The sequence below is a fragment of the Botryllus schlosseri genome, chromosome 7, assembly GCF_051294905.1.
Source record: "Botryllus schlosseri isolate E-star chromosome 7, Bs_hap1, whole genome shotgun sequence".
In the NCBI taxonomy this organism is placed as follows: Eukaryota; Metazoa; Chordata; class Ascidiacea; order Stolidobranchia; family Styelidae; genus Botryllus; species Botryllus schlosseri.
The window spans coordinates 11,484,159-11,497,304 of NC_137242.1; the positions used below are offsets into that span (position 1 = coordinate 11,484,159).

The following is a 13,146-nucleotide window of genomic DNA, read 5'->3' on the forward strand; positions in this document are numbered from 1 at the left end:
AAACACAACACAAACTAGTGTTACGACCCCGGGAAATCCCGATCCCGGGATTAATCTCAATAAAATTCCGGGATTTCTAGTAAATATTTTCCAAAGCATATAAATCTATATCTCTTATTTCGACCATAAAGCAGCGTCAAAACATTGGGTAATTGTCCAAAATAATTCATATGTGTGTGATATTTTAACCAATTATTGCATATCAATGAGCTCGCAATCACTTCCTTCGTAGCTTACGGCTCGTAGCAGACTAGCAGTGCAAATGCGTATAAGACGGTAATGCGGAGGGGAAATTCTGGTCGGAATAATGGCCTGGTCAATGATGCTCTTCAAAGATAGTTTCAAAGCTCAACTGTTGAATTATATCGAGGCTTTACTGAGCAGCATGGAGATCCCGCTACCGCTAGCCATAATACTGAAATGACTTTGGCACAAGAGCTGCATGCGTTCATGGCAGAGAAAAAAGTGTTGAATATCAAACTGCGATGTTGGCGTACGAAAAGAAATGCTGCTGCTGTATGAAGCCAGCAGGATCGGCCAGAAAACCTTAGCAATTTATATGAAGCACTGACAACCTGTAAGCCAACATCTGTTGAGTCTGAACATGCGTTTTCAGTTCTTGGATATCTCTCCACTAAATTAAGAAACCGTCTAAACCAGGGGTTGTCAACCTGCGGCCATGGAACAATCATTGTGCAGCCGTCTACACATAATTAAGATTAGCGTGTTTCGGCGGCCGGCCACATGCAATTTGAATTTACGAATTGGCTCTCAAATTAAAAAAAAATTAAAATTTTGTTCGCGCTTGGCACGATTCACAGTGACCTAATTAATCGATTTAAATATCGTACAGTCCTCGCAATCGGAGCCCCTATACGTACAAATGCGAATTGCATGGAAAAATAATGACACCATTAAAGAAATACCAATGTAAAATCTTATGCGAGAGAGAGAGAGACTTATTTTGATCCAATCAACAACAAACAAAAAAACAGACGACAATAATGGTGGTACAGAAAATATGCATGCACAGTTTTCGACTCACGAATGAAGATTTTTCTGGTACGTTCGGGCGATTCTAATATATTTTACTATACCGACAATCGTGATGGCACGTCAAGAAATGGCAACGCTCAACAAGTGATTATAATACCAACCCTAAGATACTACATCACTAAATAATTTTCGAGGGCACCCCGCCATTAGCACGAATTTAAAATCTGATCACGCGCACTGGAAAAGGATAAATATTTGATAGCTGCCGCAACCATTAATAGCGACGAAATTCACGCGGGAAGTTGACAACGCATACCAATAACTTTTCAAAACAAGATTACACTTGACTTCGGTTCGTATGGTAAGCGTGGGCGGACGTTCTGCTTCTACAATTAGAAACGTTATTGCGCAAGATATTTCCCAAGAAATCAGTGAAGGCACAAAACACCCGTCATGCTGTCCGCGATGCGAAGACTTCCTGTTGCCAATTTAACATAGGTTTTTCGCGTCAAGGTTGTCCATTAGCTCTGTCCAATGGAATGCGACCGTACGTTGCATCTGTAATCGAAATGCGGTCGTGCATAGCCAACAGAGATGAGCATGGATTAGGATTAGGTTTTGAAAAAACAGGATTTGTGAAATTTTGTCGGATTTGGATTGGATTTGGATTAGACATTTTTTTCAGAACGGATTAGGATCTGGATTGGATTTACCTATTTTCTGGGAGATTGAAATGTCGTGTGGCGAATGGCGACAAACTTTATTCAGATCAGTTATTATTGTACTTATGGTTACTAAGTTATCTTGAATCAAGTGAATCGTTGGTAGTGAAAGAAAATTTTCGAATCCCTCCATTGCATAAATTAGTATTTTTTCTGAATTTCCAGTTGGAATCGGATTAGGATTGGACATAGAGTTGAATAAGGAAAAGTTATGGATTAGGATTTGGATTTGGATTTGAAGGTTCGGATTTGGATTGGATTAGGACATAGAAATTTCAAATCCGCTCATCTCTGATAGCCAATAGGTTGAACACCACTGATCCAAACGGTGATACTCTCAAGTTTTTACATCCATATCACAAGGAATTTAATGTTGTTGTATTTCAAGCCAACTGTTGCGTTATAGATAATATTGAGATGCAGCTCTTTGTTATGCAAATCAAAGAGAATGGATGCATAGACTTCTAGACACAGCATGATTTTAAATCGCTTCTTTACATTTTTCGCAATACTTGAAAAAAGTTGCAGTAAAAGGTGGCCTAAAAATACAAACAAAGTATCAAAAAGTCCCAATATAAAATTTCTATACAAACAGCTTAAAAGATTATATACTACATTACTTCTGAGTATTCACGAAACTGCCGGAAGCTGTAAAAAAAGTTGCTGCAAAAACTTGCCCTACTAATTAGTAAAGTGAATGCGTGGTGTTAAGTGGCAAATAAATGGAAGAATGGCGTCGACCAATGTTCCCCCTAAATTTTTCACGAGTCTGCGCGCACTCATCAACTCACTCCGCGGTCTCTTGGACAATAGTGCGTAACGAACTAAGAAATAGGTCATCAGTTCGTTTTTTCGTGTGCAGCTTAGATTTTCTGTGCGCAGAGACCGTGTAAGCACGGCGTAATTGCGCATACGTGCGCAGCTTAGAGGGAACATAGACGTCGACCATTTTATCTTTCACTCTACGTTAAACAGATGCCTCACATCAAATGAATATTTACCAACTTTTAATATGAAGCGACTGTTATGCCTCACTCACATAGACGTACACGATAGCTTTTAGCTCAGTGCTTCTCGATCCGTGTAAAACTGTATATGGTGCACCCCATTTATAACATGTAATAGTACCTGGAAGCAGCCTGCAGCCAAAATCGAACTCGACAGTGTATAAACTCGGGCAGTTCCGCTTGGCTTCATTGCCATGATCATATGCACCATGATATTTCATATCAGTTTACTTTTCAAGGGTGCATGTGTTCGCCACAACTTTGGTTCACCAAACCATAAAAGGTTGAAGAGCCCTGGTCTAGCTTCTATACATGTACGTTAGGGTTGTCCAAAATTTGGAAAATCTTAAAAAGTCTCCGTGATTGTGTCTCATTCTATAGATTATCGATAAAAAACAACAATTAGCCTGAAAGAAGCTTACAGAAATGCCATTAAGATTTCGGTCAAAGCGTTTGAAAGTAGCTGCTCAAGAATGGGCGTGCCACCGACCATAGAACGGCGAGAAAACTAGCAATCAAATAACCACGGCTCTTGATTGGCTAATCGGCTATGCTCCAATGATCACTGCTGTAGCAGCTTGCTGATTAGGTGTTCATGTACGTACATTGTACATTGCAAGATGATCTAGCGACAGGATATTGAAAATCAGGGAATATTAATTGAAATGTTGAGATGAATGTTAAGTGTTAAATTCTGATAATTCACATAAAAAAATACGGGGTAGAAACAAGTTCTGTTGCGAACGTGAACATATGACTGATGCGGGTGCAGATACCGAATAACAACGAAATTGAATCCTCCCAGACGTCGCCCACACACGCGCCTCGGCACGCACCCGTCTAAATAGCTGTATTATTTCATCATCATACCATTTCGAATCGACTTTGCGTTGTAGATTCAGCTTTCATATTAAGGTCATCATACATTTTTGTGCAGTGCTGATTGTTGCCATTCATACGTGAAACGAAAGGAATTCCTCTATACTAATGGCATTTAGAACGGCTTTTTCGTACAATTAGAATGTTGACGCTCACACAGTGTTGGATATGCAATGTTGACTACTCGACACGTCTATTTGGACCACTTCTCGAATATAAAAGATCAAGTATTCATGGATCAAACTGATGAAAACAGCGATGAACACTCAATACAACATCGGCGTCAGCAGCGGAACCAGGCAGTAAGAATATATCGATCGTGTAATTTCGAATGAAATGTAACTTGAAAGCATCCTTCTATTTTCCAGGTAAGTTTATGCAAAATGTTTTGTTTCTGGACTCTATTCATAGTGACAGCTTGTGCGCAAGGTGTGGGCCTTACCAATGATCTTAGGACTGACCGGTCTGATAATTTTGAAACCTGATGGCAGACCTACAATGTACGTCTAAATCCTGTTGTGAAATCACAATGAAATTGCGCGTCAATATGCCCGTTACGAAATTAAATTAAAACTCCCGCGCGGTGTTGGAATAGAATAATAGATGAAATAATACAGCTCTTTACAGATATCTATAATTCAATATTATCGGGAATTGCATATATATGCGATAAATTTTTTATCCTCTCTTTGCCCACGTATTCAGATTTACCGGTACAACTGAGCGAGGTGTTGTCTTGGAAAATATAGACACCGTAAATAATAATTAAACATATTCGGGCGATGCCCGTTGGTATAGTGACTTCGTTACATGATGTTATTCCGTGACCTCCTGTCTGCTATGTCAAAAGATATTGAGGTGCCCAAACGTACTAAACTATAAAAGACGCACACGGGCACACGATATCAAATTGGTATTTTTTCACCGGCAAATAATTTTTCCCTCCGGGATGGCATCTGTCTTGTGGAGTTCAGATTGTCAGGACAGTAACATTTGGCGCCAGCCATTTAGGCGCCTATCAACAATTAGAAATATGTCTATATATGTCGAAGTTTTCGGTCAGCATTAGGGCAGTCCTTTTCAGCCACGATTTTCCCGCTGCCGATCGTTCTGGTACACTGGTCGGAGTCGCACGTTACGTGGCCTAAATCTTCATGTCTTGGTGAGTAGTGGCGCGTTAATGGCCGACGCCGAAATGCACCTTTCTGTAAGTCATGCTTATTTTTTTCTTGGGGGGAAGGGTACCCGATATATAAGATATTTGGCAACTTGAAATCGCGCGTAGCGCTAGTAAAATTTGAATGAAGTTGAATAAATATTTAAACAAATACTCTATAATTTATGTTCATTCACGAAATAATTTTGGGCTCCTGTTTTAGACAAAGTGTTTTATAACACTATTTCTTTTAGATACAACCATAGTCGAGGGTATAGTTGCAATCCTTTTGATTAGAAAAACAATGATGACGACAAACAAAATAGTGTACCGTTCTGCTCGCATTGCGAAACATAAAAAACGAGGGGTTTCCCTCGTTATATTGTTCGGTGATCTACAGGGTAGGAACGTGCTACTACTTAAGTTCTGCTTTTACTCCCATTGATTAAGAGTATAGGAGAAGCTATTCCCGAAGCATTCTAGTTTTGCTACTCACCGACGAACATCTATTCGATATATGAATCTTGAGGCAGGCACCATGGAAAACGATATAGTCGAAGAAAACCACTGTCCGATATGTTATCAACCACTGAACGACCCGAGAATGCTGCCGTGCTGGCATCGGGCCTGCTACACGTGTATTCTTGGAATGACGCAGACTGGCCAGGGCAGGTGAGAGCGCGTTATTTTAACTCGTCGTTATAGTCAGGCAGTACTTGTGCTCATGTATCGAGTTGCCACATTTTATCTGTCAAGGCAAGGAGTACCTGAACTTCAGTCGGATTGGTGCGAGAAGAGAAACATTATTGTCAAAATATGACGTCATATTGAAGGATATTACATGACGTACATCGTTGAGAAATCATGGTACCCAAATTCACCACGATCGCAGACATAAATAACATATATGTACTACATTGCCCCTTAAATTATAACGCAAGGGCTGCGACTGCCCTTCTCAGAGAAGAATTCTATACATCTTTAGTCAAGCCTGAAAAATGTCTTGGGCGACGGAATATATGAGTATTTTATTACGAAAAGGAACCCGATTGATCAGCCTGTCTTCCAGCATCCCCTCTCTGACTTACATATATCTTTACTCAAGCCTGAACAATGCCTTTCGGGGATAGAATGTAAGCTTATTTTATTATAATAAACATTCCATATTATAGATTATTGCATAATTATGATAAGTGTTTGTTTTTTAATGCTAAACGAAGAAGGTTGAGCAATTTTCTCAAAATCGGATCCTGGGTCTCATTTGTCTAGTTGGCAGGATCGAACGATTTAAAATTCTGAACATACATGACTTTCCTTTTATAAATTTGGAACTAAAATTCTGCAATGCACCACACTTTCGAACCAAATCCAATTGTTTCTTCCACATTGAGTATTGTTATATACACTACGGACTTGATAATATATTCGGTGTCTATAGTCTACACTTCTATAGAACTGCATGGAAGTCAATACGAACGAATCACATGACAGATTACTTCAATATTTAACAAAAGAATTTAGATTTATATAACAAAGCCAATCAAAACATGCTGATGGGAAATACCCATACACGACACGCAGTGGCGTAGCAGGCACTTGGCGGTTCTGGCTTTGCGCCAGGGGCGGCAGGCTCCAAGTAGGCGGCAAAATGAGGCTGCACACTTGCACAGTGTACACAGCCGGCTAAAAGCAGCGTGATTGGTAGTCCTATAGCTGGCGACCTGTGAGCTAAAATTTAATCAAACTGGTCTCAATCGAAAGCTAGTGTCGCGCTGATTCCGAAAACACGAATTAATATGTTAACATGGCAATGGAACCACTCCAAAATAGCCGTCAAGGCTATTGTTCCTAACAATTGGAGCGCCGCAATACACACTGACCAAGTGACCAGTTGACCATATGATAATGGAAATTATATCGAGCAATTATTCGGCACAATACCGATTTTCAGACCAGTATTTACATTGTATTTCCGGAATCACATCAACAATAGCTTTCGATTAAGATCAGTATTGTTAAATTTGAGCGCTCGGAGGGCCTGGCCAACTATATAGGATGGCCATTGACCATGACCAATTATGCTGCTTTTAGCTGGCTCAGCAGTAGGCCTGTAGGCCAGGGTTGTAATGACTCGAGTCATGACTCGACTCGAGTCAGACTCGAGTCACGAATTTTTGGTGACTCGACTTGACTCGAGTCATTTTCTTGAAAAGGGAAAATGACTCGACTCGACTCGAGTCAATATTTGGATTGACTCGACTTGTACTCGAGTCATTAAGCATGACTCGTCCTAAGTCATTGACTCGGCATATTTTATATGACTTGAAGATGAAGAAATTTGCGAATCGTACTGGCTAGATCAACGCATATGACGAATTCTGTCGATATCGCTATTTGTCGCCACTGCTTTCGTTGCACTGGTCTGATATCAGATATGCCGTCGTAAAAACAACAGAAAATGGCACATATAGTAGCAATGCATTATACAAAATCATCCTGTGATGAAGAGGTAATAGATCCTCCGCAATCAAAGTACTCGAGACTTTTCAATTATACAAGGAAACAATCGAAGCAAAGTTCAATTAGAGGCAATGAAATGACTCAGATGGTCAAGGACTTGGAAGAGACTGATGAGCTCATGTGTAGATTTCAAGGCGATGATTCTTAGCAATATTGGGCGACCAGAAACAGTGAGTATCCAATGCTCTTCAATGTGGTTCAAAAATGCTTGTCAATTCCTGTATCTAGTGCACCAGTGGAACGTGTTTCAGTAGAAGTGGATTTATTCTAAGGCCATGCCGCTATAACATATATGAGGATCTCCTTTCCACTTCAGTATTTTTGAATTGTCACTCATCATTGATTTGATCTGCTGTCAGTGAAAACACACAATACACTCCATCCATTTGACGTTTTGTTAGGTATGTGCATTGTGCACGTTCTGTGATGTTTGTACAATAGGGTTGTTAAAAAATAACCACTTATTTATTTTACTGGGTGCATGGCTACTTGGTAAAATTGTTATGTTGCATAAAAAGAACACTGAATCTGGATTAATTTTAAAAAGTAGAATCAATGATACGAGAGGAGAAAATTTTATATTTGAAAATAAAGAGAGTGTTTTTGGTGAGAAATTATTTCATATAATATAATATAATATAATTATATGCTAGTAGTAAGCCGACTATTTTTTCATATCCAAAATATTCCACTCCAATTAATTCGCTTTTTCGACTTGGAATTGAGCCAAATTTGCTATGAATCATATTTTTACACAATATAGCAATATCACGAGGTGGCCGGTAAAATTCGAAAATCTCTATTTGTAGTTAATCAAAAATTTCCTCTCATATTAGTAACGCTCCGGCTGCTATTTCGGGAGCTGAGCAGGAAAGCTGACCTTTTTTTTGTCAAACGCCTGATAATGTGAAAGAAAAACTGTACGTTTACATAAACATGCATCTTATGATTCTCTATCAGCTGGTATCCAGATGTGAATTCGTTGGTTCTATATCAGATAGCATGTAGAATGACTTCGTTGATTCTCTATAGGCTATAAGCTAATTCAGGATTGAAAACATGAGTTGAACATGACTTCAATACTGTGACTTGGACTCGACTCGAGTCATAACACTATGACTCGGACTTGAACCTTTAAACGGTGACTTGGACTCGGACTCGACTCGGTGATGAACTGAAAATGACTCGACTTGACTCGAGTCAAAACCACAAAAGTAAGATTGACTCGTGACTCGGAACAATGTGACTTGGTTACAACCCTGCTGTAGGCCTGGGTATTTAAGTGTGACAACTAAACTTGAAGCTCAAACTAGGTTTACCGGCATATAGCCTACACCACTTAATGATATGTTTGAATTTTTTAATCCCCACGCGCTGCTGCAAAGCGAAAGTCACAATTTATTCACCAGCGCTTTTAAAAGCACCGATGACGACGATGTGGACTTTTTGGAATTACTGTGGAAATTGACAGATTTAAAAGGCTGGTATGGGGCAGTGGTTATAGTTAATTCAAAGCTACTTGATTCGACACCATATTTATGCCCGTGTCTGAAACTTTATCTGACCATTGGTGTTTCAATTGCAAGCCGTGAGAGAAGCTTCTCAAAGCTCAAACTGATTAAGTCTTATTTACGTTCTACCATGAATGATGGTCGGCTATCAGCTATATCCATTCGGTCTATAGAAAGAGACCATAAGTTCAAGAACTTGAATTTGAGGTTATTACCGCTGATTTTGCTTCAGTGAAAGCCCGAAAAGTCAAGTTTTGAGGCGGCTATTGATTGCTATTTGCACAATACATTCGTTCGCTATTTCTTGTCTGTATTATTTTTGGCCTTATTACCGTTGAGACGGTAAGGCTGAGATGCGGCAAATTATTTGTATTGACAAGATTGCTTGAAAATCAATATATGTCGAAATTTGCTGCTGTCTACTTAGGGAGGGGGCGGCATTTTAAGCGAGAGCCAGGGGCGGCAGCACATGCTGCTACGCCAGTGACGACACGCTAACAGAGATAAGCATGGATTAGGATTAGGATTTGAAAAAACAGGATTTGTTAAATTTTGTCGGATTTGGATTGGATTAGGATTGGAGATTTTTTTCTGAACGGATTAGGATTTGGATTGGATTTATCTATTTTCTGGGAGATCGATATGTCGTGTGGCGAATGGCGACAAACTTAATTCAGACCGGCGGACCAGTATACTGGTCTAAGATAGCTCGACCTGCATTACTTTCTAAATTGTAACAATCGATTTATATGGATAGCTATTATGAATACGCATACATAAGACCATGTACATTTGTACAATAGGGTTGTCCAAAATTTGGAAAATCTTAAAAAGTCTCCGTGATTGTGTCTCATTCTATAGATTATTGATAAAAAACAACAATTGGCCTGAAAGAAGCTTACAGAAATGCCGTTAAGATTTCGGTCAAAGCGTTTGAAAGTAGCTGCTCAAGAATGGGCGTGCCACCACACAATTGTAGCCCGTATGCCTTGATTTCATTGATGGAAAGTACAAAAACAAGTGGAAAAATATTGCAAAGGCGCTTATGCAAGTGGCAAACGAATTTCTAGTTTCAGAGGGGATGAACCATCATTGAATACAAATATAAAGCTTGACATTGACACTACTTTGTCTGATCTTATTAGCCTGTTGTCGTGGTATATAATTGAAGTCTTGAATGCTGTAAGGGCTGGATGAATCTGTCATTTATGCTTGGCACTTGTCAGATTCTTGCAGAATAATGAATCATACCCGCAAGTGCTGTCAAAGTCCTCAATGATGCCGCGAAAAGAGGTCTAAAGATAAGCACAGGCTATGCTGGTAGGACCAGCAAAAATACAGTTTGCTTGCATTGCTTAGCATGTCCGTAATGAATCTTAGATCATTACCGACTGCATCACTACTAATACTTGAATCAAACCAGACATGGACACAAATATGATGTATTGAAGCGGTGTGGTAGTTACACTCTTCTTCAGAAATCCAATGTAAGCTACCTGGTCGGCCCACATATCTTCTGAGCATACAGGATTGTGTCCCGAATCCATATCACATGGTATGCCGCACCAGTTCGGCGATGTCTAATATGCCTTACCTGCACCCAGAAAACAGGACCACATGGTGTAATCTCAAGCATATCAGATATGTAGGCTATTTCTGGTATCTATACTTACTTCTATACACACTGTAAAAAATAAAAACCTCGATTTACCGCGAAATGCTTGGAAGCACGGTAGCCAGACATTTCGTGGTAATATAACATTACCGTTAGTCAACGTAAATTTAACTTACATTCGTCTGGTAATCTGACTTTACACACCAGACTGTAATGTTACAGTCTCCCGCGGTATATCCAATCTACATGTTCTCCTGTACATTTACGACCGAGACTGTAATTTTACCGCCTACCTATCTACATGCTGTCCGTGTAAATCAGGACTACATACCAGCTTGTAAATTCGCGTACATCCATACCTATCGCAAAGCAATGCGATGCTAAAATATCGGAAAACTTTCTTCACACTCCCAAAACGACATTGGTACAAACTGTATATTCAATTATTCATTCATGATTCACGATGAAATGGTTATCGATGGAAAAGTATCGCTGCTGGAGGTCTAATTCTTCTTTAGGAGACGTGCAGTAACACGAGTGGTCTCAAGAAAAGGTGAATTAATTCCACCACCGGCCAAACTTCCAGTTGTTTCTTTTTCTCGTCCTCATTCCTTCTGTGTAACATGCAGTTCCACTGAAAATAATTCATGCATAAGTCGCTATATTAAGCAAAGTTGCTAACCTAGACATGACATTAAAAAGACAAAGACAAATGGGCTAACAAAAATATAACATGTTTCGATTCGAAGTACCGGTACTGGTACATTGTGTGATGACGGCTCCGCATTTTACATGATATAGCAGAGATTCAAGACATACTTTATCCAATGTATTGAAGCAAAAGGTTCCTCATTTGAGGTGGCGTGTGTACCAAACAAATCCAGCAGTGAATGAAAACATCGTTATGGTATGGCCCGAAAATGACAGTAAGAAACCAACAGTTTCAACTCCTCCGCGGCGGAGTATGTGGTGGCACAGGTCACTATATAAGTCGACTAATATCCCAAAATAGAACAGAAAATGCGGCGAATGAAATATTTCAATCATGAAATCAAAGTCATCCCGGTGGTGTGCACAGTCGTAGATATTCACGGTAACAAATGCTATGTAGTACTGTACCTTTTGCGATGCGTACCCCATTCAGCATTCCTAGCAATCTTCAACGATCGTGTCCACTTTCTTCGAGCACAACAAGCTTCGCTCCACCCTTTGCTCAAATCTCAATAACGGCCACAGGCCAGACGACACTCGGGCGATTTCGAAATAAGTGATAGATTCATCCGCTCACATATGCCACCAATAATATTTACTGGCCACGTTATAATGTTTGATCTAGGTCTTGTTTTCCATACAGAAACATTTATTATTACATATAGTCCCTTTCTTTTTCATCTAATCTCGTATAAATTGATATTTATTCCAAGTGTTGTTCACTACTTACTGTACTTACTTAACCAGACGCTGCTTGTGATGTCACAGTTGTGCGTTGGTTGTTTACAACGAATCTCAGAAAGCCAGTAACGCGTAACGGTAACCTAATGTAACCCATTACTGGTCGCCTTGTCCGCCATTAACAAATGATCAACTGAGCATGCGGTGCTGATATTTCTAGTTTCCCAAACAATATTATACATCCTAAACTGATTTTGTAACTTATCAGTTCTATCCGTGACAACGAATGTAACCAGCGAGACCGGCCGTATAGCCATAGCCTTATAATATAATATAATGGCCATGGTGTAAAACCACATTAGCTACGATTGCCAGTTGTTTCTTGTACCCTACTATATACTATACCGAAATTGGTACTAGGGCCACCAATTTCCGTATGACAGACCCCAGTTTCGCGAACGAGGTTGACTCAGGTCAAATCACCACGAGAATGATATATTAGTAACATTCAGTTCCCCATATACATTGGCTGCAGCGATTTTGAAGCTAATCAATTTTGCCAATAGCCTGGTAAACTGCAGTAACGAGTAACTGTCAGTAATTTTGCGAAGAAATTCTAGTAACTTGACTCCACAGCTAAATTAAGGTAATATTACATATCAAAATGTAAAATTACAAGCTACGTTCAGCTATTGGCTGCGACCGGTAATTCGTTGTAAAATTTACAGAAATTTCCCAGTAAATCTACCAGATTTTTTACAGTGCATGAATATCCGTCTTTTCGAAAAATATTTATGGACGTTTAAAATTTGTTGCTCGAACGTGTCACCGGTCCCCACCCGGTGGGTCCAATGGCACACGACGCGGGGACCTATGACACATATACCCTAAAAAACTCAGATGTGACAACTTTTCTTGCTCAGTATTATAATCTAAGCTGCAGCAAGCCAAAGAAGAATTTTCGGTCGCAACCGTCAAAAAATAGATTAAATATTAACTCAAATGTTGTCATAAAATCACGTTTCGATTTAGGCTCGGACTTATAAATTTGAGGGTACATACATATTGCCCGAAAATCGACAGTGTGACTTCCAAATATACCTCGTTATAGCGATAAAACATCATATGCAATTATTACATAAAGATTTTCTGTACGTAGTCATGTTTCATTTGTTTCATGATTAGTATGCTTGATTATTTTGCTTGATTTGACTATTGTATCATCGGTCCCCACCCTACTAATTTTGTACATGAATCGAAAAAAATTCCACTCAAGGAAAGTACTGAAAAAATCATAGGTTCCATTATATAGCCTGATACAAGCTCTAGACTTCACAATAAAAATGAT

At 39.4% G+C, this 13,146-nt stretch overlaps 1 protein-coding gene across 3 annotated transcripts in view; it reads left to right on the forward strand.

Moving 5' to 3' along the window:
- Positions 1–13,146, forward strand: part of LOC145442210 (uncharacterized) — a 109,793-nt gene that overhangs the window by 80,763 nt on the left and 15,884 nt on the right. The window contains exon 1 of one of the 3 annotated variants that reach the window (XM_080320112.1): positions 5,130–5,432. The exons of the other annotated variants lie outside the window; for them this stretch is intronic. Coding sequence (XP_080176238.1) covers positions 5,278–5,432 — 155 coding nt within the window. The 5' untranslated portion in view covers positions 5,130–5,277. Of the gene's footprint in view, positions 1–5,129; positions 5,433–13,146 lie in introns of those variants that run through there. 3 annotated transcript variants of the gene reach the window in all.